The sequence below is a fragment of the Puccinia triticina genome, chromosome 5A (assembly GCF_026914185.1).
Source record: "Puccinia triticina chromosome 5A, complete sequence".
Classification (NCBI taxonomy): Eukaryota; Fungi; Basidiomycota; class Pucciniomycetes; order Pucciniales; family Pucciniaceae; genus Puccinia; species Puccinia triticina.
In genome coordinates this window covers 7874999-7902718 of record NC_070562.1, presented here as the reverse complement: position 1 = coordinate 7902718, position 27720 = coordinate 7874999, and the positions used below count along the sequence as shown (strand labels likewise).

The 27720-nt window shown below is 45.6% G+C and overlaps 8 protein-coding genes across 8 annotated transcripts; 4 read left to right on the top strand and 4 right to left on the bottom strand.

The window, feature by feature from the left end:
- Positions 1–7301: 7301 nt before the first annotated feature.
- On the top strand, positions 7302–7496 carry PtA15_5A926 (uncharacterized protein; the record flags this gene model as incomplete). The annotated part of the gene is made up of 1 exon (XM_053169739.1): positions 7302–7496. The coding sequence occupies one exon, from the start codon at positions 7302–7304 to the stop codon at positions 7494–7496; it is 195 nt and encodes a 64-aa protein (XP_053020906.1).
- Positions 7497–8372: 876 nt separating this feature from the next.
- On the bottom strand, positions 8373–8947 carry PtA15_5A925 (uncharacterized protein; the record flags this gene model as incomplete). The annotated part of the gene is made up of 2 exons (XM_053169738.1): positions 8373–8774; positions 8867–8947. 2 exons carry the CDS (start codon positions 8945–8947, stop codon positions 8373–8375), a joined length of 483 nt encoding a protein of 160 aa, XP_053020905.1.
- Positions 8948–14714: 5767 nt separating this feature from the next.
- On the top strand, positions 14715–15809 carry PtA15_5A924 (uncharacterized protein; the record flags this gene model as incomplete). Its single annotated transcript, XM_053169737.1, has 5 exons — positions 14715–14845; positions 14923–15129; positions 15248–15401; positions 15524–15606; positions 15683–15809. The coding sequence occupies 5 exons, from the start codon at positions 14715–14717 to the stop codon at positions 15807–15809; spliced, it is 702 nt and encodes a 233-aa protein (XP_053020904.1).
- A 322-nt stretch (positions 15810–16131) lies between these two features.
- PtA15_5A923 (uncharacterized protein) lies at positions 16132–16841 on the bottom strand (the record flags this gene model as incomplete). The annotated part of the gene is made up of 5 exons (XM_053169736.1): positions 16132–16277; positions 16367–16516; positions 16584–16651; positions 16726–16747; positions 16814–16841. The coding sequence occupies 5 exons, from the start codon at positions 16839–16841 to the stop codon at positions 16132–16134; spliced, it is 414 nt and encodes a 137-aa protein (XP_053020903.1).
- A 357-nt stretch (positions 16842–17198) lies between these two features.
- PtA15_5A922 (uncharacterized protein) lies at positions 17199–18754 on the top strand (the record flags this gene model as incomplete). Its single annotated transcript, XM_053169735.1, has 6 exons — positions 17199–17801; positions 17915–18027; positions 18133–18204; positions 18284–18361; positions 18441–18599; positions 18673–18754. 6 exons carry the CDS (start codon positions 17199–17201, stop codon positions 18752–18754), a joined length of 1107 nt encoding a protein of 368 aa, XP_053020902.1.
- A 792-nt stretch (positions 18755–19546) lies between these two features.
- On the bottom strand, positions 19547–20352 carry PtA15_5A921 (uncharacterized protein; the record flags this gene model as incomplete). The annotated part of the gene is made up of 4 exons (XM_053169734.1): positions 19547–19695; positions 19776–19904; positions 19985–20041; positions 20139–20352. The coding sequence occupies 4 exons, from the start codon at positions 20350–20352 to the stop codon at positions 19547–19549; spliced, it is 549 nt and encodes a 182-aa protein (XP_053020901.1).
- Positions 20353–21684: 1332 nt separating this feature from the next.
- On the top strand, positions 21685–22292 carry PtA15_5A920 (uncharacterized protein; the record flags this gene model as incomplete). The annotated part of the gene is made up of 3 exons (XM_053169733.1): positions 21685–21857; positions 21937–22055; positions 22132–22292. The coding sequence occupies 3 exons, from the start codon at positions 21685–21687 to the stop codon at positions 22290–22292; spliced, it is 453 nt and encodes a 150-aa protein (XP_053020900.1).
- Positions 22293–24255: 1963 nt separating this feature from the next.
- PtA15_5A919 (uncharacterized protein) lies at positions 24256–26574 on the bottom strand (the record flags this gene model as incomplete). Its single annotated transcript, XM_053169731.1, has 6 exons — positions 24256–24836; positions 24918–24957; positions 25026–25104; positions 25186–25591; positions 25675–26276; positions 26345–26574. The coding sequence occupies 6 exons, from the start codon at positions 26572–26574 to the stop codon at positions 24256–24258; spliced, it is 1938 nt and encodes a 645-aa protein (XP_053020899.1).
- Between the last annotated feature and the right edge of the window lie 1146 nt (positions 26575–27720).

Genomic DNA, 27720 nt, shown 5'->3' with positions numbered 1-27720 from the left:
CCCCAAAAAATCATGCAAAATTAAGTCCAAAAAACCGCTGCACCCGCCCAAGAAGCATGTTCCCAAGGCCTGAGGGCTTCAATTTTTTGAAAGAATAAAGCAGCATGTTCAAAAAGCACTATTAGGTGTTTTCCTGAGTTGTATTCACCCAGGAGGCTATGTATTTGTCCAATTTCATTATGCTTAGTAGGTTTCATACAACCAGATGAAATTGGGTGTTTACTTTCTGTTAGGGCCCTTAAAACACCTTGACAATTTGATTGATGTTATTTCATGCCATCTTTGGCAGCTGCAATGTGTTTAGAATGTAAGAAATGGCCACACCGGGGCATTTTTGCATCAAAAACAAGAAATCATCACATAAAGGCATTTTTGCGTCTCAAGTAAGCAAAAGGAGATGACCAAATGAAAGAAAAACTATGATTAAAAAATTCTTATTAATAAATTTACTAATGCAAATGCCTGAGTCTAATCTATATCCAACACAACGGGGGTTACATTAGGATCTTGTGGAAATCTTCGGTCCCATTCATCTCGATTCAATTGAATCAAGTTCTCCCATGCCGAGGCAGCTGCGCTTCTCCATTTAAACCAGTGATGAGATATACTAGGTGCGGGAAAGATACTGCCTTCAAATCGAATCGCGTTGTAGTGATACTGACCTTCCAAATAAACAACAAAGATTGGGGGGTTGGTTGTTGGCCCATGCATTAAAGGAAGGTAAGTCTCAGTGATCAAATTGGAGATGTGAATAACTGGTCGTTGAAACGCGTCTGCCAGAAGATCGCCGTGTCAAGGAAAGTTAATCCAATGGGTTTGCTTCGCAAACGGCCTGAAGTAATTTAGGTTTGATCGCAATCGATCAAAAGGAATTGAATCGGACACAATCGATAAGTAATTCTTGTCTTTGTATACCTCGATCGTGTCCATCGCTTCAACCATTTCCTTTTGTACATCTTTCCAGGAAGTGTCATTGGTTAGGCCCATACTCACAGCAGCCAAGCTGAAACCGCAATGTCCATCGCCTGCAACGTCGTGGATCATTGAGATCGCATGTCTTAATCTGGTTGGCACCAAGTTGTACTGACAATGAGCCTAGAATGAATGACAAACACATAAGATCAGGTGTACTACATACATATAAAAAGAGTTTAAAACCATACCTGGTCAAATCTGACCCAGTCATAAGCTTGTTCATGTTCGGATTCAGTATCAGATTCAGTTGAATCTGAATTATTTTCAACTTTATCAACATCCATGTGATTTGCTTGATCTACAGCCATGTGATTTGCTTCATCTACATCCATGTGGTCGGATTGACTTTGGTTTGACTTTTTGAAGCTAAATTCTCCATTTGCCTCCACCACTCAATTATTTGTCCTTTGAACAACACACCCAGACCTCTGTGATATCATGTGATTGAGTGATTAGTTTTGTTAAATTAGTCACATGGGCAACAATATACATTTACACTTACGGTGTGGTAAGCCAATCCTGATCTACCCAGAAAACCAGCAACCATCAATCACAAGGCTGTCACACCTCAAGAATAAATCCCATACCTCTGGCCCCCTTGTCAGCAAAGCCCAAGCCCCTCAACATCCCCACTCAATGTTCATACCCTGGATAATAATATTCCCTCTTCCCACACTCCCCCTCTCTTGGATAAACCCTCTCCCTATTCTCAAACATCTACCCAGATCACATGTTACCCCCTTCTTCTAGTGTTTCCTTAGAACCATGTGCTCAAAGATGTATAAGCACCCTTGAAACCCTTCACCCTCCAAACCCAACATGATACACATTATACTAGACATAGCCCCAAACCCCACCTAGATTATTACTTCCTGAAACACTTCATGAAACACCTGACTCCTCCTATCTTAGATCCTTAGATTACTTCTTCCTGAAACACTTCCTGAAACTCATAACTCCTCCTATCTTAGATCATAGAATATTCTACCCCTTTTATGTCTCACATATCCCCTCCTCCAACTAGGAAGATTTTACCATAGCCCCCAGAAGATGGCATCATCCCCACCCACTATTACACCATCATGTGACTCCTTGAACCACTAATCTGACCACATGGCTGCTTCATCCTATAGTAGTAGAATGTTCTATGCTTCCCTGCAGGTTATCCTTGTTTCCTCATGGCTCCTCTTTCTTGTGTATATAAACTGGGTTGTTTTCCTCTTCATTTGTTCCCCATCAGATCCTGTCAAAGTAATTCAGATCACTGGTCACCATTCATTAGCCTTGCTTATGCCAATAAATCAGATTGGACAAGCTTGATATCTGTGTACAAAATATTAGATTAGTAGAAAAGTAACCCTCAAGACATATCTCAAGAATCCTCTATAGCCACACCTTTCCATAAGAGTCCACACTCTTATATCTTTTTCTTGTTCCCAGAGAGGCAGCCCATTAAAGCACCATTCCCTCTCCAGCTCTATTCATCCCAAGAGTAGTTCCACAACGGTCACTATTGGCATAGGATCACAAGGAAGAGAGGTCTCTGATTCATCCGAAACATCAACCAATTCATCTGAAAGATCACCTTTGGTGTCAGAGGATACCTTTGCTTTCTTTTTGTGACATGGAAGATTAGATTTAGCTGTCTTGCAAGGTCGTCCCCGCTTTTGTTTAGGGGCCGCTTCTTTGCTCTCTGCAACCTTTTTAGGCCAACCAACTTTCTTCTTGGGTTATTGATACTCCCAGCTAGAAGGATCTCTCTTGGTTGAGCGTTCTGAGGTTGGTTTGGATTTTTTTAGCGCCCCCTTCGGTCGTCCTTTGTGCGGCTGTTTGACCGGATCTTCGAGTGGAGTCAGCAAATTTGTTTGGTCCAGTAAGCAAGCAAAATCTGCAATGCAGTTTGGCTTCTCAGATGTTGTTAGTTTCTGGAATTGCTCGTAGATTTTGCGCAGAAACAGTTGATCAAGATCTGCATTGCTAGGCGAACTCGATTGAGACGGAAGAGGTACAACAACTTTCTGCGGGTCAAAACAAAAAGAGCCTTTCTCAGTTAGTATTTTAACGCAAACATAGAAAAGAAAAACGTACTGAAACATCAGGCAAGTGCCATTGTGAATGGAAATCACTTGGATCAAGAGCTTTGCCTTTGATTTCAAGCTGCCTCATCTTGTGCAAGCACGGGATACCCATGTGCAAATTGTAGTTGCAATCTTCTCCGCAATCAACCAATTTATCTGACGAAAGCAAAAGGCATTGTGCAGTCCGAATCGCATGGTGAGATATCTTCCCCAACATTTGATTGAGGACTTCTGGAAGATTCAACAAGTGAACCTGTTTTTGGACTGCGCAATCTATCATCAACTCATGCAGCTGGTGTTTCACTGCATCGTGCATGTCGGATATTGTTGTGTGCATAGAAGAATTTGCACCTTTGAGGAATCGCTTGACCGAAGCGTGAAGACTTTCAACTCGCGACGTGTTGACGTTACCAAAATGTGGAACGTCGCTGATGAGGTACTTGACAAAGCAATTGCGAAGGGGGATCCAATTTTTTGTCAGGTATTCCATAACCTCGGGCGTGCAGGTGGTTGTCAGTTTGGTGAAGTTCTTCTGATAGACCGCCGCGGAGCTCAAAGCGACCAAGAAGTTCCAAGATTTGCAAAAAATAGAGTAAGAATCATCCCCAAGAATGGGACGGCAATGGGCATAAAGGTTTTTACCCATATGCCACTGGCACAAGAGGTTCCGGGCTTCGGGGAAGATTGTTTCAATTGCATTCATCAATGCTTGCTCTTTGTTGGTCAGGATAACGGATGGCGTGTGCGGTTGGAGCACTGATTGAAGCTGTTCCAAAGCCCAAGTAAAGTCTTCTTCTTGCTCCTTCGCCATGAAACAGAAAGCAAGCGTAAAGGATCGGTTGCACGAGTTGATTCCAGTAACGTGTAGGAGAGGCATCTTGTAGCGGTTAGTCTTGTAAGTCGCATTGATTAGAATGCATGTTGAATGCATTTTTGCCATTTCCATAGATTCCGGAAGCGTAAAGAAAAGGGCATTGAGGTGCGTGGCAGAAGTTTGGATGTTGGTCGAGGATTTTACTCTGTAATTGAAAGCTTTTGATTTTAAGCAGTTGATCATCATTTTCATAGAATTTTGCGCCCGAATTTTTCTGTTTTTCCGGTAGTTGAAGTTGTGAATTGCGCTCAAAGATGCTAGGAGGATTTTCGACGTGTCTTGCATTAAAACATTCTTCGCTTTCAAAGGCATCACACCGGCAGAAGCGAGTTTGTCCAGCTCAAGACATTGCTCGGTCGTTAACCTTTGGTGAATGATGTGCGCCGCTGGAGAATCCAAAGGAGAATGGTTATGATCCGGGTTTTTCACTATCAATTCCCACCTTCCAGAAGCCGCATTGTGCGTGACAGTCAGTCGGAAAGAGCAGTTGGTCTTGATAGTTCCCCTTTCTTTCTTCATTTTTGTGGGCTTTGAAGTGGATTTGGGTTTCTGAGAGCTGTCGTGCAGGTTTGAAATTTGATCGTCCTCGTGCTCCTCTTTGGGCGCCCGATGTGGTCGGTAAGGGCCAGACTTGTCGCACTGATAAACCACGCGATTTTGTCCCTTAACAGTGTACAAACGTGCTGTTGCAATGGCGAATCCATGGTCGAAAGCCCACTTTTGGATTGTCTCGAGGCATTCGTCCCTCGAGCCAAAGTCGCGCTCCGGGGGCGCAGGAATCAAGTTATTAGCTGCCATAATCGTTTCTGGTTTGATTGGTTCTTCGGCATCTTTGGCAGACGGTTCTTCGGCGGCAGACGGTTCTTCGGCAGCAGACGGTTCTTCGGCGGCAGACGGTTCTTCGGCGGCAGACGGTTCTTCGGCAGACGGTTCTTTGGCGGACAGAATTTCAGATCCGGGTACCTGGATGTGAGGAGAGGATTTTTTTGAATCCATCGATGGCTTGGAGAGCTTTGCAATGTCGGAGCAATGTCGGATGTTAATCTGCAAGTTGCTATGTACATACTAATGAAGCCAAAACATGTAGTGTATCGGGGGAGAGTGCTGTGTGCGGGGGTAGGGGGATCGGGTATCCACGGGTTTGGGGGTGCTCGAATGCTATTTTTTGGGGTTTTTGTAGAACCTTTTTCATGTCTTGTTCACTGGCCTGATTTCGACATAATTATTCCTGGGGGTTAATGAAGGCCTTTTCTAACATCTGGCAAAAGGAAATCTATTTTTGGACAGTGCTTTAGCTGCAGTGCGCGAAGAGTTTTGAGCTACCGCGCACTGTGGCCGAGACGTCGAGTGGACGACCCCCACAGTGCGCGACGAGTTTTTTGCAGTGCGCGAAGTACATCCGTATGTTTGTAGTTTGTTTTTTTCCAGTACTTTTTTCTATGGGGCCAAGCTCTGTAGAGGATGTGGCAATCTTAACAACTAGGGAAAATGAGTTGTGATGTGGGTTTTTGGGGTGGATGGGGTGCAACCATTTTGCAGGTTGATTCAATTGGGCAAAGGGTATTGAAAATGGAAGAGTTTTTATACATGTAAAGAGGACAACTAACAAGTAGGTTGAATGGGTGGTGTGCAGTTTTCCAAGCGCAGAAGTGGTAGCGGCCAGGAGTTGGGTCCACCGGGATTCAAACACCGGACTTGTCACTCTCTTCAAAGTGATTATACTATGTCTTTGCAGGGGATACACCAAGCTTCCGTGGGTGATGGTTACCGCTGGGCCATCTGGACCCTCAAGGGCAGCTGTGGGGCACTTTCCCCTCACCGCGCTGCCTACCGTGGGAGCACCATACCGTGATCAACAGTGGCAGGTCATTGTGACCGGTAAATGGCCCATTTTTTCCAAGGAGCCGGCAGTAAGTTCTTTTATTGACTCAGACAGCTTGGCCAGTAGGTCAAGATGGCCATTGGCAACAACTTTACCATTCCTACACCTGAATCAGCTGTGTACCAATCTGTTCCCTGGCAATAATTTCCATTAATTTTCCAAATTACAAATGAACAAAACAGGGAAATCTGTTTCACTGCAATGACTAAGGGGGTCTTGGAAGCATTGCTGTACCTGGATTCTTGACTTAACAATGGAATTGGTGTTACAATTTTCAGGAACCCCAACTTGCAATGTGGCTCACCTAATGACACGAGGATGTTCATCTTGGACATTTTTCTTACCAACAATTTTACTGTTAATCATGACACTTGCAACATCCTGGTATTGTTTGCGCATACAGTGTCACCTGAAAAATCAGATGCGCAGTCACTGCGGGCACCTTGAATTGTTGTGGTGATTGCTGGTGATTAATCCGTGTGTTAGAATCACCAAGAAGTCCGCGGCGGAGTATTCAACAGATTCAGTTCCAAGGACTCGCGGCGCGTCGACGCGAGTTCTCTAGTACTTACTTACATCTGCAAATACGTATGACGTTGTTCCTTATTCCAGTTGATTGACTGAGGAGTACGTAAAGCAGAAATCGTCGGCTGATATTAACCGACATGTGTCTCGCTTGCTCGACTGAATCCAGCTTCGCTATCAGGAATTGCGCGTGCGCTTGCAAAGTCGGCAAAGTCTACCACGACTCCGAACTTCTGCTGTGATTTCGGCCACCAGCATAATTGAGTAAAACTGCGTTGGTATGAAAATGGCGAATTGTGTTACTGGAGTGGCTGCCTGCAGATTTGGGATTCAGCATAAGGTTGGAACAGAGGTATCAAGTGCCGGTACGAAACCGTTGTACTACTGTTGCGGCATCGAAGCGAGAAGCCTGGTAACGAAATCGCCGATATACGCCCATGGTTACCCCACCTGACATGATGCTTATTTTGAGGACATGCTGATTACAACATACTCAAGGGTGCTTGAATTGGACGAATTAGGCTATTGCATAGCCTGTTTCCCCCCGTGATCAGGTGCCCTCCGGCCTTCCTCTTCACTATCATCACATGGACCGACATTAAACTGATACATACCTATTCATGCGAGGCTTCGGAACAACGCCCGCTTAAGCAAGTGGTAAATTGTGAGATGGAAGTTGCATCTTCATTGTACAAGAAAGCCATGTGAGGGAAATGAATCAGGAATCAATTGAGGAACAAAGGGGTTTACTTGTGGCAGATTGATGGATATTTGTACACGGGTACACTTGCACGCGTCCCTCGGCCCGAGCATGACTTGAGTTGAGGGGCCCATGATCCTTTATAACAGGTCGACCTGTCTGACTATCACCCACTTCAACCAACGAATCACTTAAACACGCAACCACTCAATCAATCACGGACTCAATACGCCCTTTTATCACATCACCCTATCATTAACAGATATCATGCAGTTCACCGCTTTGAATGCTGGCTTGAAATGGGCCGCTGTCATTCTCCTCAGCCCCCACCTCTTCTCAGTTTGCATGAGCGCAGCGGTCGCCAGTGGGGTTCGCGAAGCCGAAAATCAGACGACGTCGACTAAGATGTTTCCCGCGGGGATGTACTCTCCAGGATTGCCCGATCCCACAGTGGACCGCTAGATTTTTAGCAGGTACATGCACTCACGCTGCAGCCCATCAAAAGTTGAAGTGGTACTCCTCTAACTTACGTACCCGTAATTTTTACTCCCTATAGGCTATAAGATCGGCAAGCGTTGGAGATTGCACGTGGAGGACGCTAGATTTCTTTGATTTAACCCCACACCAACCCCTTATGGTCGATTCTGCAAAAACTCCATCAATTTTCCTCCTTCCATTGATTGATCAAACTGCACAGGCTGTTTTTTGGTAAATACCTTAGTAGTAGCAGTAGTACCTGATAAGTAGCTTGGAAAATGATGTAATGTCTGTTTGCTCTAGCACTCCCATATCTAACTTGACTGCACTCAAGCTTCTACATTCGGGCTTCTGTTTTATTGCAATGTGCATGTCCTCTTGCCTTCTGGTTTTCTTCACTTATATTTTTTTTCAAAAGGATAGTTATCAATGGTCGAACAAAAAATTGTATCAGATAGAAATCAGCGGATACTGATCTCTACTATTCAGACTAAAAAGCTTCCCCGAAATGATCCATCAATCATTAACCTTTTGCTTTGATGTACAGTACTGATTTCAGAAAAATTAGCAACAAATTATCAAAAAGATGCCTTTCCTCAACTGCGGAAACTGTCATTGACAAGCGGCGGTGACTAGCAACGCGCGAAGCAAATTGCCCAGGGCCTCGGGCTCGATGAAACCTGCTGTTCGGAGGGTCCCTACGGGACAGCGCCCCCCTCCAATAGAGGGAATTAGTTATTGGATTGGTTTCAGGGTTGCTGGGAGTCATCACTATACGTAGGAAAGACTACCAAACCCGCACCCACAAAAATTGAACCAGTTGAAGGGCATATGTAGGAAGGTGGGGAGAGGGACGGACCTTTACGGAAGAGCTTGCCGATCTTGCCTTTGCCCACCGGATGGTTGCGGCCGCCGAAGGAATCGTTGGACCGTTTCAACGGCCCCGAGCTTCAGTAGCCTTTCCTCCGTTGCCGCCCCGCCCGTGTGGCCTGCGGAGGTCTTTCGACACTTGTTGGATGGCTGGTTCGGGTACTCGGGGCCTTCCACCAGGGCAAGCGGGCCTCTTGTGCAGAACAGGAAGACTCGCTGACGCTCTGTCACGCGTCCGCGACCTGCTCCGTCTCCAAAACAGCCCCCCGCTCCCGTCGCTACTGCTCGGACGGCTCTTGCTGAGCTTGCGCCAAATCCGACTGGGCGTCTCGCGGGGCCTACCCTGCCGGGTGGCGGTGGAGACGGGGAGGTGAGAGTGGCCTTCCGGGGCGCCTTTATCAGAGGCAGCATTAGTGATTTTCAATAGTTCGGAGCTAAAACGCCGGCGGGAGAGGGGTGATGCGGATCAGTATCTGGGCCGGTACGGCGAAGACAGAGAGAATGGTTTCGGTTCCGGTGTGATTTTGCTTGCCTGTTCGGATCCTGGCTTCAGCCTCTTCCGCCATCACGGCCTGGGCGAGGAGCGAGTGCGTGAGTGGGTCGAGAGGGAGAGGAAATCGAGTAATATTTTTTTCGTAAATTCGGCGAGAGAGAGAGAAACGGGTAAGGAGTATTGAGGAGACATACATACATACGTCGAAGTAAGTAGCTCAGTCTTCAAAGAGTCAACTGTTTGCAATTCTTCTCGAAGATATTGACCTTCAAATTTCCCGCTCCTAGACTACTTTCAAGACTTGACCACTACAAGACAAAGTCAAGCAAGGTCCCCCAGTTGACATATGAAAGCTCTAAGGAATCTGGTGATGGAAATTCAACCTTTGTCATACATATGTTGCCTTTGAAGAAGCTTCAATGCACAGTGACTGTGCATATGTAGTGACTGTGCATATGTAGTGACTGTACAAAAAAGACTGATTTTTGCTTGAGTGGAGCTAGAATAGGCTAGAATGGAAGTTACACAGGACTGAGGAGTATGTTGCATGTGGCAGTTGCACAACTTTTTCTTGTGGTGTACCTGTTGTTTTGAGGAGAGATAAAAAAGAACCATAAATAAGAAGTATATGTAGGGTTTAGAATTTATTAAAAAAACAGATGGTGTACATACACTACATGTCCTTGCAGATGGTTCTCAAGCTCATTGTTACCATCAGTGTCAAGATGAACAATGGATTCATCCAGTAAGATGTATTTTGTGCATTAAGCTACATTTTGGGCAGCCCCTCTGGCAACATTGATGCAAACTCCACATAGCTGAGTCTGTTGAGGTGAGCCAGGCTGAGGGACTAAAAGTCACAGAAGCTGGGTCTTGTGACAGTGGCTCTAAGATAATATGGTTTTGATTTGGTGAGGAAGTTCTTGGACCAGACCCAGTTTAGACTCAGTAAAACATTGGATTTGATAGAAGAATACTGAGATATAAACATACCAATAGGGGGTATCAAATATGAGAAATCCACAATTAGAAACCAGTCACTTAGCCAAAAATGAAATTGTTCACCAGTGGATCCCAAAATGGGGTAAAAGAAGGACCAGCATGTTTTAAAAATGATGGGTTTTTTCAAACCAGTCAATTACATAATGGTGGATTTGTTCATATTTGATACCCCCTAATGTTGAGTTTCACCCAGTTTCCAAAAGATGTTCTTTAAGAGAGTTGCTTGCCCATTACCTTTACAATGAATCAATCTTGAATGGAATGGATTTTTGAATCAAATCCATTGGCTGAGAGCCAGTGCAGAGAAGGGAATGAGGAAGTCAAGGACTTTGTTATTTTTATGACCATCACCAATCAGGGTTGTGGGAAATCTTCATAACATTTTGGAAAACATTCCCTCAAACCTCACAAACCGCAGGTAACTTCTTGTTTTGGTTTCAAAAACCATTTTGGAATTTTTGGGCAACAGAAAAGAGGCTTGGTAAAATGACACCCAAAGGTCAAACATAGCAAGGACTGGTTCTCAACCTGCCACCCCACATTTACCCAAGCCCCTTTTTGGGGTACACCATGTTTGACAGTTGTGGTGTTCAAAATTGATTTTCAAACCACTTTATACATAAAATCATCAGATCTACATGTCCAAACTTTTGATGGGGTGAAAGTTGAGGGTTCTCTTCATTTCAAGAACCTCTCAAAACTTTGATAAATCTTATGATTTTATGTAAAATTATATTCAAAAATCAATTTTGAACACCCTAAGTCGTTGATCAAAAATGAAAATTTGCTGGGAGTGGTGACTACTAATTTTCCGCATTATTTTTAGGGTCAGTCTAAATGCACTACAAAATATTCTCAAAAGAGATGAGTTGATGGAGTGTGGGCTCCAATTATTAGGGGGTTTCAAAGTAGACCCGCGCGTGCATGCAGGTCACTTTGCATAACCCAGTTTTGCGGGGAGACTGCAAGTCAATGTTCAACATTTGAGTTGAACGCCGGCTTGCCTTGCCTTGCAAGTGGCATGCGCGGGTCTACTTTGAATCCCGCTATTGTTGGAGTACAGACTACAGTACTTCAATTCAATTGGAGTGCAGACCCCAGGACTCAAGAGTCTTTGGAGTGCACAATCAAAAACTCCAATTGCCAGAAAATTTAATGCCCATGAGTCTCACTCACATAGGACTGGAGTGTATACCCCCAGCATAGAGAATTTCAAAACAGACCTGGGTACCATTTACACCGCCGGTACCTGCACAGTTTTTGCCAGAAACAGGCACCCGGCACCACATCCGGCACTGCCTGGATCTTTTAGGCGGTTTTTTTCATCAAAAAGGTCATCAAGGGGTGTCCTCAATGACCAGAATGGATGTGTCATCAAGATTTCCTCCCCTCAATGACCGGAACAGGTTGGTACTTGATTGGAGGACCACTCAATGACCAGAACAGTGATTAACAACATGTTCTGGTCATGAAACAGTTCAGTTATTGTCATTGAGGGTACTCCCCCAAAAGCCAGTACACACTTGTCATTGAGGGAAGTTGTTACTCCCCTTGCTAATTGCACCAGGACCGTCCTTGATGACCTGTCCCGGCCAATGACCAGTCTATTTTCAGTCATCAAGGGCAGCTCATAGCGGGCCAAGGGACAGGGGTCCGGGGGTTACCCAATTAACACAGAGGGGCAAAGTGGTACCTGGGTAGCACACCGGTTTTTCCAGAAGCTTTAGGCCTTGTTTGGAGCCAATATAAATAGAAGTGATATAATCATTTGTAAATTCAATAAAAAATACAAAACTCAACATAAAGAATCCAATTTTTTTTTGTAGGAAAACTACAGTACTGGTCTCATCAACTATGAAGTCAGATTTAACTGATTCAGCCATCTTCAGCACCATAATACCATTATATTGCTTTGTTTTGGTCAAAAGCAATATAATGGTACTACAGTACTGAATAATGCTGAATCAGTTGAATATGACTTCATAATTGAAGAGACCAGTATTGTAGGTTGCCTAGAAAATATATTTGGAGGCTTTACATTGAATTTTGTAGTTTTCATTGAATTAACCAACAATTATATCACCTATATTTATATTGGCTCCAAACGGGGCCTTACTTGATAATAATAAAAGTCAGAATTGCTAGAGCTTGAATTAGCAAATTACTGTGTCTTGAACCAACTAACAGCTGATCAAAAAGAGCAATAGCTATCTGTCAGTAAAAAAAATAATACACTCCTAATTATTGTATATTTCTCATTATCAGGTGAGCTTATACAATCAATGAGTCTAGCATATTTTTGTTTGGTGAGTATTGAGTGGATGACTTCCCGTGGGCTAAAAATTCAGATCTGTCAGGCCAGGTTAAACCTTACTGGCTGGTGAGAACTTGATCTCAATCACTTTTCACCAGCAAGTAAGGTTTAGATCTGTGAAATTTTAGTCTGTACAGGGGGCGTAGATCCTACGGGAAGTCTTCCAGTGGCTAACAAGAATTGATGTTTGGATGATAAGAGAATGTTATTTCTCTTCTTCTGTGCACAACATCTCAATCATGAACTCACTTCAAGTTTGATGATTGCCAACAATCATCATCATATATAATGATGTCACTCTGCCAAGAGCACCTTGCTCTTCTTTCATTGCCAATCAATTGTTCTAAATCAGAACATCTCAAATCTACAACATAAATGATTATTAATCATTTTTATTCTAAACCATGTGAGTATGTACTCTCTGTACAACTCAGCTAGGTTCTTCCTCTTATGAGATAAGAGTCCAGAAGTTGAATTCCAACACATGTTACAGCTTGATGTTGGTTCGCAAGGTCTGCCATAGGTATATTTCAATATAAGGTTGTTCCAGTATTCAAGGTTTCCTGCTCCAATGTTACTCTGCTCCACCAATTCTTCTTTGTTTCCCACAGTTGTTTTATTTCTTTTTTTTTTTTTGTGTTGTTGTGAGGTCTGTGCTCTTTTCACATGTGAGGAGAGGATGAAAAATCCTGTAACATGTTCCACCCGGAGTCCATGTGTGATTCAGCAGTTGGAGGATGGGTTGGCATGGTGAATTTCTGATCCACGGAAGAACTATCATAGTTTTGATTTTTTTCATTGTTCTGAGTGTTGCATATTCTTTTCTGTTGTTGCTTCTTTGTTTCCAGACCTCAAAAAACCATACAAACTGCCACAGGACTTCCAAACTCAGTGTATTTCCAGGAATGCAATCTGGATCAAGCTATTCTTTTCAATTCTTCCGCTCATCATCTGGACCAACACAGAGGGAAAACTAAAAAGGACTTCTTCCCCTCTCCCAACTGCCTCCGATTAGGATGTGGGACAATTAGGCGCTATTGGCCAAGTGGGAAATTGAGGTCCTAGAAGAAAAGTGGGTAGCCAAAGGCGTATTTTCTTTGATATTTGCTGCCACAGGGTTGACACAACGCTGGAACAAATGCAATGCAAGAAATGTACATGGTAAATGTTTGACATTCGAAATCAACACCAAAAAAAATTCAGAGAGGTTCAAACCAAGGAAGAGATGCGACCAAGGAAGAGATGCGCAGGGGTTCGGCTAGAACCTCCACTTTGGGCCGTTTCCCCTGCTTTTTTCGTGAGCTCAGAGTCCAGGCAGTTCCTTTGACCCCATGCAGCTTGGAAAAATAGGGTCGGACTCTTGACAGAAGAGTAGTTTTGACAAAAGGCATGACCAACTTGATTTGTACAAAGCAACTTCTCGAAGTCTGATGGGCTTATATAGAACAGACTAATGATACGTATCCTACCATATGCACCATGATAAGCAACCAAACAAGCTTATATCTTTACAAAACGACTTGGCGCCAAAACGAAACATTGCATAGATTATAGATACTCGCAAATGTGTCAAGAGCTCCGATCCACTTGCGAGAGGTTCTTCCAATCATTCGCGCCAGGTACACAGAGTTTGTATTTCCCGCTTCGAAGCCGTTTTCAGCACCGAGGGTAGCACCATGTTGTGTGTAGTGGGACATGGATTTGGAGATAATTTTTGTCGGTTCTTAGCTCAGGAAGAGAAATACAGTTTGCCATGCCACAAGAACGGCCTTCACGCTGGTCAATTTGGCTTCTTACGAAGAATCCACGCGGGAAAGTATTGAGTATCGGATAATTCTGGATATTTCATAGGCTTATTAATGTGCAAGCTCTCAAAGTCCATGTTGGTTGCGGGATTTGCGTCAGTAAATGAGACGGCAATGCTGAACGACCCCACGACATTCCCGCACAGCATGCTAGACTCCGCTCCTCTCTTAGTTCGCCCCCAGCATTGCTTCGACAAACCAATTATGATGAGTCGAGTTGAAAGAATACTTACTCTAGTCTCTACATCATGCGCAACATTAAAACTTCTACAAATGCATTTCACCTCATCTCAGACTCATGGAAACTGCGTATGTATGTAGAACGTAGACGGCCAAGGAGAGGGTGAGTGGTCCGGCTACTTTCTGATGGCAACAGCATTGCGTTTCTGTGTTTCTGCACCACCCTGCCCAGCTACCTCCGCCAAGCTTTCTGCTCGTCCACAGACGAATCACAGCAGCGAGTGAATTTAGACCAGAAAAAAGTGCGCTGACGAGCCGAAGAGTCTATGCCTCAGTATCGCCTTATGCACAGCCGGTTGTGCAAATTGACATATAACTACAACTGACTGGTACAAATGAGACGTAGCCACAAATTCAAGTCTCTATCCTAATTTGAAGCTTCAACCGAGAAACGCTTCTCGCAACTTGAATAGGAACTTCCCTCCCAAGTCTTACAAAATATTGATTCTCAACACTTATCTCTAACCATATCTCTAACCATGGTGTTCCATACCGATCAACCCACTGATATTCAGTTAAATGATTTGGAGAAGAGCGGGCACTCTTATAATCGTAAAAGACTTGGTTGCCCTTGTCCAGGAATTTCTATACTCGTAAATCATGGATACCTGTGGGCTTTTTTGTTTATTTTTGGTCAAGCCAGAGCAAAACAATCTCACTCGAGTTTTGACGCTTTCAATTTTCAAGTACTCCTGCTAGTAAGCACGATAGGATAAAACTTGGAGAACTTATAAAAGCCCTTGTCAAATGCTTTAATCTTTCCTGGATTCATGCCGCCTTTCTGAGCATCCTAGCGATTATTCTCTGCGGGAAGGGATTATCAGTTTCGATCTCAGAGTTAGGCACTCATGACCGCATAGAGCATGATGGAAGCATCACTCGCCATGATCATGGGTAAGTGTTTGTGTGTCTGTGTGGTCAATGATTTAGCAATGCTGGTATCTTCAAGATCAAACATGTTCCTCATGCTCCGATAATTGCCTGTCACTGTCGTTTTTTCTTGATGGATCAGAGCGGGAGACTCGCTGAATCCAGATGAAAAGTTGATCGATGAATTTCTCGACACGAGGGCAATCCCACATCCAGTCTCGTTAAGCGATTTTGCTCTTCGAAGAGCGGAATTAGCCACTTTCGCTCGTAGACCTCTATCACTGAAAGCTCGCATGGTAGGCTTTTATTCCTAGGATTTTCAATGTTACTCAGTATGGCATTGGTTTCTGGTGTTGATTGAACTACAAGAGCTTTGGCTAACGACTAGGTTATATTCCGATTTTCTGTTCATCCGCAGACAGCTCTTGGGGAAGTTGGACTTATATTCTCTATATTCGGGAACAGGCAGGACTCTGTACATTCGACCTCACTTGAAAATATGTAAGTGACTTGTTGTCTCATTTTTTTCAGGTAAATGTAAGCCTGAAGCCAATGGCAATGCGTTACAATTAAATAGATACCTGCACGAAAAACTTCCCCGGGAGTGGAATAAACCCAAGCGTCCAATATCAATATGGGATGTGGTCAAGATTGGTTGGCATTTGAACAAGAAGATCAAGGTTTACAACAAAACCAAGGGCTGATTTTCACAATCATAAACCTGGCGTGCGCTTGTCGGAATGTAAAAGCTGTTTGTAGATTAACAAACCAGTATTTCTCATTTCATTATGTTGTTGTTCATTGGTAGTTCCTTTGAGCTCGATCCTGCGTGATGTGATCAGGCAGAAGAAGGATTGAGTGATGGCTGAGTTGGATTCCGCAAGGTGCCACTGCCGGTGGAGATTAGTTTTCTGGAGGAGAGAGCCTTCTCCGCATCAAAACAGTTGGTGTGGAGAAGATTCAAAGTGTGTAGTAGATGGATTACATGGGATGGGGGATGACATGTTGCAGGATTCATTCCAGCTATCAATGGCGGGGCGGCTGACCCCCAGAAGCTTGTTGATGCTGAGGGGGAAGGGGGCCAGAGGAATAGCCATTTACATGAGGAGGGGGCATCCCAGGCAACGTGTTATTCATCATCGGTGGGCCTGGGAAATGCATGGGGGGTCGCACTACATGGCAATCAAATCAGGCGAGTATAAGGTGAGGGACAAGTTAAATAGGGAGTGAAGAAAATTAAGAAATGAAGAAGTATGCTCACTCTGGCCACCCATCACAGGATTTGGAGGAACTGGGTGGGGCCCAAGAGGGTTCCCACCTGGTCCACGATTTGAAGTTGAATTACCACCGCCCGTTTCGAACATCCGTGTAATTTCATCGATGTAACTTTGAGCCTTGTCGTGACCCAGAGCTTCAGGTTGGTACGATGTTCGTCAGAGGAATGTCGTGAACGAAATATTAGTGCAGAGTCAACTCACAAGAATAATAGTCCCGGACATTTGTCAGATGATTTCGGCCACTGTTGTGAGCCTTGCGGACGGAAGGACTGGACAATTTGGCGAATTCAGTTCGTTCCTATTCTTTTATGCAATCCGACATTCAGGGAATCGGGAAACTAACCTTTCACTGACGAGGAAGACATCTAGACAAGAAGGTAACCAGTTCAAGTAAGTTCTTGGAAACCAGAGTTGGATGATAGTGAGCTTACCACAATAGTCACAATAATACTTCCCCATTCAGACGCGAATCGTGTAGGTGAGCTGAGTGGAATGGTACACCGGCGGATTTCAGAGCTGAACGCTTGCAGAGTTGAGTATGTATTTGTGGGTTCGGAGTGAAGAGGCGAACTCAAGTGAGTCCCTCTTCTGAGCAGACGCCGGCAGCGCCTCGCGCGGAGCGCGGCCCCCTGCGCCCGGGCTGCGCGGCACCCCCCGGGGTCCTCGGGGTGACCATATGTATTCAGCCGATCTTCTTGCGGCCAAAGACATCACAGGAAACCACTCGAAGACTCGAAATTGACGTTTACTAATCATAGATACCATACATCACTGATAAATCTAGGCGGAGACGTACGAATATAGAATCCAATTGGAATGCCAAGCGAAGACTCAGGGCCGTCACGCTCGCACACTTATCGTGGACGGAGCCGAAGTCCTGGTCACGGAAGGAGCAGCGGACCGGGAGATAGACGAAGCCCAAATCGCGGCGAACGTGACAGACACCGCGAAGGCGTCCGAAGGAGCCGTAGCCGCGATCGAAGACCGAGCCAAAGGCATGAGGACAGGGATCGCAGAAGAGGCTCCCGAGATCGAGAAACTGTCTGCAGTGATAAACGAGAACGTGATCGATACGCTGGAAGGCACGACTCGCCCTCCCGATCCTCAACTCGAGGCCGGCGTCATTCCATAAGCTCATCCTCATCCTCATCTTCGTCGTCTGTTTCTTCAGAAAAAGAACGCTCCAAAGAACGCAAACATTCAAAAAAAGCAAAAAGCAAAAGGGAGTCATCGACATCGAGCGATGACCGTCATGAGTCGCATAAACATTCCAGCAAGTCTAAAAGCAAACGACCTCATAAGAGCCGGCACCGAAGTCCAGGTGACGATAGCTCGGATGAACATGCTCGTAAGAAACAGGCCCGGGCCGAAAAGAAAGAACGAAAGCGAAGAAAACGAGAAAAAAAAGAAAAAGAGAAGGTGTGTCCCTCTAGTCTGTAACCAACTGATACACAACTGGACAAGCGAATAAAATTAGGTGGATACATTCATTGACATATTTGGTTTCCCATTTTCATCTTCGTTTATTTAAGCAGAAAAGGCAAAAGAAGGAACAATCCTCAAAACACAAATCCGCCATCAGTGAATATGGTAAGTACGGAATCATCACTGAAGCTGATATGTTTACCAAGGATCAAGAGTTCAGGTTAGTTTATTACCCACCCCGTTCTTCTTTGGAGCAAACACGGACACAGATGGACGGCCGTCCGTTTTACTGACTAACCTAATTTAATGATGGCGTTACTTGTAGAGCCTGGATGGTAGAAGAAAAGATGCTGAATCCCGAAACGGTTTCTCAGATCAAAATGAAAGAGCTTTTTAAGTCAGTGCTCTTCAATTTTTATCCGAGCCAGTAATGGTTGTATTCCCATTCGCTAAGGCTATTGTGACTTGATCTACAGGGTATATATGGAGGACTTTAATACAGCTACATTACCGCATGAAAAGTTTTATGCACTAGAAAAATATGAAGCGAGGATGTAAGTCCTACTTATTTATTTCATCCACCGCGTTTCATGATCGCCCACCTTTTAGCTGATGTGTGTCTTGGTTGAATAGGAATGCGATTCGTTCTGGCAACATGACTACCCAGAGTGACACCTATGATCCTCGCGCCGACGAAGCCGCTCTGGCTGCACAGCACAAGCGTGTGGCCAAGACTGACGGAGAAGTGTATATTGGTAGAGCACAGCTTGAGCAGCTCAGGCGAATTGAAAGGTCAGGCTCAGTTTGATTTTCGATAAAGTCTTGGAATTCATCAGCTGAACCGATCTAAATTTTATACTTGCAGGGAGAGAGTCGAAGCATCTCGAATGAAGAGAATGGGAATGGAGGTTAAGGAGAGTATGGGTGTGCGCTATGAAGCTGATTAGTATGTACAGTGACTGGCTTATAGTTTTTGGCGCGGACGAACAAAATTATCTGTAACCCGTGTTGTGTCGTTATACTCAAGTACAGACAACTGGTGATTTCTCTCAGCAACAAGTACACCGTTCCACTTAGTGATGGTCGCATCAATAAATATCACGATTGCCAAACTTTTTACATTGTTCCGTTTGTTCCCTAACTAGCTGGTTTGGATTTTACCACTCGTACCATCCAGGGCTTATTGTTTTCGCCTGGTATTTCTGGCGATTCTCGGAACTGAAAGCACTAACATTTATGTATTCCGAAAGTGAAATTCCGATCTCGATTTTTTTAACCCGGCTTTGATTACACACGTATGGCACTTTGCGGTCATGCATTCCACCTGGTTTTTGTGGCTCTTTAGGCTTTAAAGCACCATGTTTAATTTCCCAAGCCATATCTTCAAAATGAATGGGATCACATTGAACAACAGGCAAAAGAAGAAAATACATACAATTGTGTTCTCTTAGATGTTTCATTTTGTTGCTGGCCATCTGCTCATAATACAAGTAACAGAGTTAAACCTAGACAAGTATGTGTGGACTTCAAAAACAATGACATATCTACCCTCGATCTTCAACCAATAGAAAATAATACAAAAGTAAAGCAATGTTTCACGACCAATATTTTGAACTGTGCTTTGGTGTTGCACTAGCAGGATGGATGGTACGAAGATCTTGAATCATAAACCAATGGGAAGAAGAAATCAGGTTTAATGCTAAATCTACATCTAGTCTCGTCGGGATTTTTTATGTGAATCATGGACAGAAAGTGATATCGAAAGTAGACCCAACGGGGCTGGTGGTGACTGCTTGGAAGTCGTTGGGCTGGGCAAAAGCTTGATCGGATGGACAATTGCTTTGTCTGCACGTTTTGACGTTACCGCCGTTGTTGATGGATGTATCAACTGAGCCGTTCATGAACGGGTTGTCAGAAAACTGGCAAGCAAAATAGGCTAGCCCGAAAAACATGAACGTATAAACTGACTATTGATCGAGCCATCAACTCGGGAGAGGTCCCAAGAGATGACGTTACCAAACTGTTGGTAGCCGTATTCACCGAGCAAAACTCCTGAAGTTATCCCTCCGTCGGTGCATACAAGTCCACCGTTGCACGCTATGTTGATGTTAAGCGACACATCATCAGTTATTGAATCAGTCATTTCATCAACGCTGCGCTTATTTACAGCCACTCACCCCCGGTTGCGCAATTGCCGCCACCGCCGTCACAACCAGTACGACCCCAAGAACGAACTACAGAATTATCATGTGAACACGGTTTTAGAAAGATCAAGAGCCGATAACGGGATGTTCGAAAACTCAGCAAACGTTTCAAGCATGGGTTACTCACTTCCTATCTCTCCGTCATTAACTCCAAATTGACTCGAGCCACCTGGATCGAGTCTGGCGCCGTAAGCCACGGATGGGTCAGGTTGCCCATTCGGAGCTTTGCCAACCGCCGGCCAGACAGTGAAGGGGCAATTATTTTTGAATCGGAGGGTGTAGCCTATCGCCAGACCGCTCATGGAAGAGCCGATGAGCAGAACCAAAGTCGACTTGAACATTTTAAAAGACGAAAGATCTAGCAAATTGGCAAACAGGATCTGTCAGTGAAATGTGCTTTTTTCATCGCCTCAGCACAATGGGACGGGCTCAAAATGATGATGATCAATTGGAAATCGGAATCACTTTTTCTTAGTTTGTATGACTAGCCAAGTGTAGATGGGTGGTACTGCTGCCCCACAAGACAAGAAGTGACTGCTATTTAAGCCCGTTTTGATGGCCAGTCAGTTGACTGTGATTCAGGCTCAAGCTCCAACAGCAGTATAGACACAGCATAAACTGCCGGCTTCAACATGCTTGCTCGCTGTCTACTCTCTCTTCTCCGGCAATGCAATCGACTAATCCTAGGATCCCCGCAGCCCCGGGCCCAAGGGAAGTTGGAATTGGCAAGAAGAATGTCCGGCAGGACGAGGGAATCCGGGCGAGATTGAAAGAGCTTAACTGATCCATGCACGAAGCGATGACTGGAGGCTATGTAAACATTATGCTGGTGCGTTTAACTTCGGTCTTATCCCTAGATTTCACCACTCCGATCGGAGGCTCCTTATTAGGAGGCCTCAGAGACACCGGTTATCCAGCCTCACGGCCACTCGTCCGGGATTAGATATAACTACATTCGCCATTTACTTCGAATCCCTCAAAAAAAGACAACCGTGCCTTGGCGACTGCGTCTGCATAGCACGCGGAAGCATATCCCAACTGATCAAGTGGCGATGCTGTTTGCAGTGTGCAGCTGACTTGAGTGAGACTCCTTTTGAGCGAAGGATTCGAGGACTTCCTGGCTGCGGGAAGGTGAGAAATTGAATTTCATTTAAGGCTTTTCAAAGTTTTCCGGCTCAAAAGATGTATAAAATATAGGAGCCCCAGCGACCATCGTTCAGTTCAGTCGGGGCGGAATTACCTTGGGGGAGTGCTTGGTATGGCCGTGCTTGTAGAGCTCCGCTGTGAATTCATTCAAGACATCAATGGTCACTTATTCCAAGACCAACGGTTTGCATGCCTGGGTTCTTCGATATGAAGAAATGGTGGCTGGGTAAGGTTCCCTCAGGCAAGTATATGCTAGGGGATTCACGACTTTCTTGGATGACACTGATCGGACCCCAGAGCCTGGAGGCTCCAAACTCAGAAGCCAGTTCAGGGAAATGCTGTGATCATGACTCCAGGGGAGGGGGACACGAGACAACCAGAAGAAGGGTTATAAATGCCGTCTTTGTTAGGGCGGAATTTTATTCGTTCTCATCCTCACTCGTTCCTCCTGTGAAACACTCCAATCCTACTATCAACTCGGCATTATTTACAAAAGTTCTTTATAAGACAAAAGCATCGGTTGCATCATGTTGGTTGTAAGCTTGATGATCATTGCTTGCGGCGTGCTCGGCGCGGCATCGGGACATACGATCCAAGTTAACAACAACTGTGGTGAAAGATTCATCATGCAAGTTCCTGGGCGCGGAGTGGTCACTTCTGGTAGTGGTGGTACCTGGACGTACGACGGGGACACTAACGGGCAAGCATGTCTGACATCTAGCTTATACCCACACCTACAATGAAGCTGACGGCCAGTTTGATCGATTGGGAACCTTTAGAGTGATTGCTGCTGTTGGAAACAACTGTGACGAGAACGGAGTGCCGTGCACTGCCGCCGAGTTTTCGCTCGTCTCCGGCGTCACATCTGCCGACATCACTTTAATCCCTCCCCATCAATGTGCGCACATCCAAAACTGGACTTGATCCGCAAGAGTTTTCGTTTTCTAACTGCTTTCTGAATCCATGTGTAACAGACAACAAATCATTGCGCATCACCCTCACCAACGGTTTGTCTAAAGCTTGCAATTACGCCGATTGTCCCGACGCTTTCCACACGGACGGAAACGATCAACTCTACCAAATCCAAGAGTCGGGCAACCCGAACTCCGGCATCACCTTGGACTTTTGCTACTAATCTTTATATACAGGTATCACAGTAACCTTTTTCTCATGAGCTTTTTACATGCGACGGATTGCTCCAATATTTCTCAAGCGTCCCAAATCCCATTTCTCAAATCTTTGTGAAATGTAGTCCAGAAAATGTGCATCTATTTTATACATCCCACGTTTTCGTGAGAGGTTTTTACTTTACATCTAGCTTTGTTTGATTCTTGCTCGTGTCTTTGAACCACGTCTCAATCTCAGAGCCAGGGTCCCATAATAAACGGAAGAAGATCCCGACTAAGAGCATCTCTAACGGAGCCGCGACTGGGCGTTCGGGGGCGAACTTTGCCCGCCCGGGATCCTGTTTTGCGCGCTAACGGACCCGCGGAACGACCCTGGGAACATCGCCGGGGGCAGTCCAACCCGCGATCACCTGCTGACTTCTGCGGGTCGCCTCCCGGCCGCAATTGACCACACACACCTGCATCCGCTCCTCTTCATACCTCGCAAAGATGGACAACACAGTCTTGCAGCTCACCAAGCAAGAAAAAAAAACTTCATCAATTGAATCAACGAGCCTCGTCTTGATAACGAGGTCTTTTCCGGTCATCGAGAGGAGTAAACACTCCCCTTGGTGACCGGTTCTCTCTGATCATTGAGGGGAGTAAACAAGGAAACACTCCCCTCATTGACCGGTTCTCTCTGATGATCGAGGGGAGTGTTTACTCCCCTCGATGACTGGGTCCGTTCCGGTCATCAAGAGGAGTAAAACACTCTCCTCGATGACTGGGTCCGTTCCGGTCATCGAGAGGAGTAAACACTCCCCTCGATGACCGGGTCCGTTCTGGTCATCAAGAGCAGTGTTTCCTCCACCTGATGACCGGGTTTGCTCCGGTCATCGAGATACATGCGTCCCGACGACCAGAACGTGACCAGAACGTTCCAGTCATCGATATGTGTGCATCCCGATGACCGGAATCAGGCTCGCAGAGGGTGGTGGGTGGCGCTGGAGTAGTGAGGTGTCAGTCGGATTGCAGCTTGAACTGCCAGTCCATAATTGGAGCTGAGCCGCGATTGCTGTGAAATGTGTCTGCGGGCCGGGGAACACAGGCCAACTGCCCCCCGGACCGTTGGAGATGCTCTAAGATTCGGAATTCGTGACAGTCGTTGGGGAAACATGTGCACCTCGACAAATGGGAATCTGGGCGCCTTCAGCGGAGAGGCAATTTGTATTTTGGCACAGTGGTTCTTTTTTACTGTAATAGCCTGGTTGCAAACGTGTCTAGATTTCTGAAGCAGAGAAGAAAATGACCAGCCACGACATGTGTATATGTGTGATCAAGCACAGGCTGAGAGACAAAAGAAAAGATGAATCTCAGGAGCACGGTTACTACTAGGGATCAAGTTGGTTGTCAATATGATTAGAGAACACTGGAAAGTCAAAATGAGTTACATCATGCATGTCTGCTCCATAGACACGAAGAGAGATGAAGGAGAATAAGAGTAAAAATAGGACAACAAGCATTCTCCAGACTGTTTTGTCCCCTCCAGCTCCACTGAAACCCCAACAACATCAGTTGACAATCAAGTCAAAACAAGTGGAGGTCAAGGCGACTACGTGGCGGGTCGAAGAGGAGAACCAAATAGATAGATAAATAAACATGTGCGTGATGAAAACAATGCAGGAAAGAAAGTACAAGATAAGCGCACATTAAGTATAGCCATTTGGGCATTTGATAAATAGGGAGGGGGGTAGACCAGGGGGAAGGAGAAAGGGCAGCAAGTTGTTCGGGGAATGCTAACGTATATCAAATAGATAAAGCATTAAAATAAGGAGAGAGCCATCAATGCAACCGAAAACAATAGAAAAGTGAATAAATTAGATGATTAAAGAAGATCGTAACAATTTCACAGGAACTGATTAAGAGTAAATCGAAAGATCTGGTCGGGATTAGCACCGATAAGCGAAGAACAAAATAGGGGAAGGAAGGGGATCAGACGACGAGAGGGGGGGCGAGCTGGGCCAGGAGTCTGCGAAAGAGGATGATCCTCTCAGCGGAGTAGGAGAAGTAGTCGAACTCGAACTCGTCGGTGGACGGATTAGCAAGGGACAGGGTCGGGAGAGAGAGCCAGCGATCGAGCTGGACTTTGAGGTCGTCTCTCGCCTGGACGAGGCCCCAGAGGGCCCACATGGCATGCGAGGCGGGGCTCCAGAGGCTGACGTCTTGCTCCAAGCTCGTCACTTCTCCGTCCTCCTCCTTCTCGACTATCCCACCGTGGCCGCCCTTTGACACAAAGCTCGCTTTCGTGGGCGTCGCCAAGTCACTCGGCTCGTCCAAGTTAAGCTCGCTGATCTCACAGTCTTTGAATCGCTTGATATACGACTTGGGGCTCGATTCAGACGGATCTTCTTCTTTGACGGTCGAGTTAGTTTTGCTGTATTCACAGTCGATCCCTAGGTATGCTCGATAGAACCTCTTTCGCTCAGGATACGTCGGATAATTTCCGTGCCTGGTCAGGGAGTATGAGTGTGTGGGGTGGTGGTAATCTGCACACCACTCATGAAAATGATTGGCTAAACAAGAAGAACATACTCTCATTAATAGGTTGTAAAAGCAGTGTGCTGACATGTCAGCATCTTTTCACGGCAACTTACCAATATCAAAACCTCGGGGATTCGCCGAAGCATATTCAAACTGTTCAAAATAAGAGCACGTAAAATCAGCATCAAGGGCTGGAAGGTAGACAGGAGTTTATGACTCACATCAATTACCATGATCTGATCTTGAGGCTGCTCTCTTAGCAAAGGATCGTCATCTTGACGCAACAACAGATTCCCACACCTAAAGAGAAAGAGTAAGGGTATGATTAAAAACTGGGACTCGAGAAGGCTCATGTAAGAAGAAGAGGGAAGTGGGGCTGACTGGGTATCATTGTGGCTAAAGATCCTGGGGCTTTTGCCGTTGATCCTCTCGTGGTTATAGATCCAGGCACGGTAGGCTTTCATTTCGAGGATGAGACGGGGCAAATCGACGATCTTGACGAACTCGGCGAGCGCTTGAGGGGATGAGAGGGGGAAAGGCGTAGCTCTGAATCGTTCGAGGGGATCTTCTTCTTCGTCTGTCGTGGGAAGGAGTGGTTGAATTCCCAGTTTCTCGAGCGCTTTGGTGATGTCCACAAACACCTTGGTGGCTTCGTGTTGCCAACGGGTGATGTTATTCCAGACACCGGCTTTGGCTGATTTCGAGCCGACGGCCATGCTGAGTGACTTTTGACCTTCACGAGTAGAGTTACTGTAGTTTAAGGAGCGCAGTTGAGGTGTAGTAAGGGCTACAAGAGGGAAGTAGAGCTAGTTTCAGCTGGGCTGACAGTTTCAACAGAGGATGAAAGTCAGGAAGAAGAAATAGACTGACGGCTAGCTGAGTGGTTCATGGAGGGGGAATTGATGGCAGCTGGCATCCATTTGCTATCGCTACTGAGTGAGTTGGCTCGACAGCTTGATTGAGATTGATTTCGGGGGTCATGATCGGAGTCGATGACGGTAGAGAGGTCAACTGAGTGAAGTTCAGACATCTTTCGGGCGATCCAAGTACTGATCTGAGGGTCTCTCACCTCTTCCTTGGTCAGAGGTCGAGATTTGAAGAACTGTTCGACTCTACCGTTATCAAATGTGCCGAGTAGCAGGGGTCCGATGCCGTATTTAGCGGACAAGGTATGCAGCAGATGGAGTTCCTCCTTGCGAGAGATCAGCGTGCCGGAGGATGGCCCATAGATTCGCAAGAGGACAGTGGGTGGTGATGTTTGGTGGGGTAGTTGGGTGTTCGATTGAGGCTGACTGGCTGGGTCGGGTGGCGGACAAGAGACAAAGAAGACGGCGTTGGTGAGACTGCCGCTGACTTTGGAGATGGTGATAGATGGCTTGTGTTGATCAGAGAGCGTTGACCATCCGGGTAGCTTGAGCTGAGAGCGCAGGAGTTCGAATAGGCTGTCACAAAATTCACGGGTGCGATAGTTCCTGTTGGCGGGGTTGGTGGGGTGAGTATCAAGTGTATGAAAGCAATCTGCGTAATTGGGGCAACTGACTTTGCGAATAGTTTGGTATTGGATTGGGGTACGCCCTCGGCATGTACGGGGGCGTCGGAGTATTCGACTGGGGGTTCTGATTCGTCTTCGAGATCGGATAGAGATGATGAGGAGCGGTTGTGGCGGTCGTCCTCGGCCAGGGTTGGCTGGGAGCTGATGGAAGACTTGTGGCTGTGGATGGAGTGAGTCCAGCTTGAGCTGATGAGTTCGAGACCGACGCTAGCTTGCATTCTGATTGATGGTGTGTTTGTTGTGGATGTTGTTGGTCTTCTCGGTAGTCGTTGATGTTGATGTTGGTGGTGGTGGTGGTGGTGGTTGTTGGAAGGAGATGAGCTGGCGGGTTGCTGTGAAGCAGAGGGCTGCCCCGGAGAACCGGATGACGTAATCACCCCCCCCCCTAAAGCCATATCACCTCTATATGTGCATACATACATACACGCACCCTCTCAAGGCTCAAACCCATAAATACTGATGATCATTCCAATAAGGTTTCGACTTGGAAAAGCTTATCGCTCAGCCACGTTTCACTCTCACTCCCCCGGTCGGAGTCTGGACCTGTCTGGACTCTGGACAGCCCGGACCGACAAGTCGAAGCAAGGCAGCCTCCCCCGATAAGAGAATGCTTTGACTCAGAAGCAACCAGTGTCAATCAAGTGCGAAAGGTAAAACTGGGGTGTGAACCAGATGGACTCTGAAAGGGAAAACCACAGAGGAATGCAAACAGTTCTTATTGTCATACATACACCTACGTAGAGGATGTGTGTCCGGAAGTTTTGGACGGAATAGAAGGAGGAAAGTATTTGTGTAGACATGATGTGTTGGTGTTTCAATAGGGGGGTTCACAATTTAAATTTACAAAACTTTAGGAGCCATTTTAAGGTGTTTGTGAACATATTTTTAAAAAGTTGATAAACTGGACTGATGGATCAGTAATATCTGCTGCTGTGCTTTTCCCCAAAATTTTAAAATTTTGTTCTTAAAGGCCTTAAATTTGGCTCCAAAGTTTAGTAAAATTCATTTGTGAACCCCCCTAATATCTTAACACTCAGTTGCAGGTCCCTGTAAAATTAGTCATTTTTGGTTGATTTGGCTGATGGTAGAACTATAAATAACCATTTCTGGTAGCACTCATCAGTTCTTTGTCGTGATTTCTAATTCCACTTGCTCAAGTAGGTGTGGCATTCTGAAAGAAAGTTCAATTTGAGGTCCAAGTATTAAACTCAGGAGTCTAGAACCAAGTTTCAAGCAAGGTACAAATTAAAGTTTATATTGGTGGTTCTTTTATGCTGTACAAGGGCATCCCCCCAATTTTGGGGTTCCAGCAGCGGTGGGTAGTTACAATACGCTACGATAACCGCTGTTATCTGCGTAGCGTA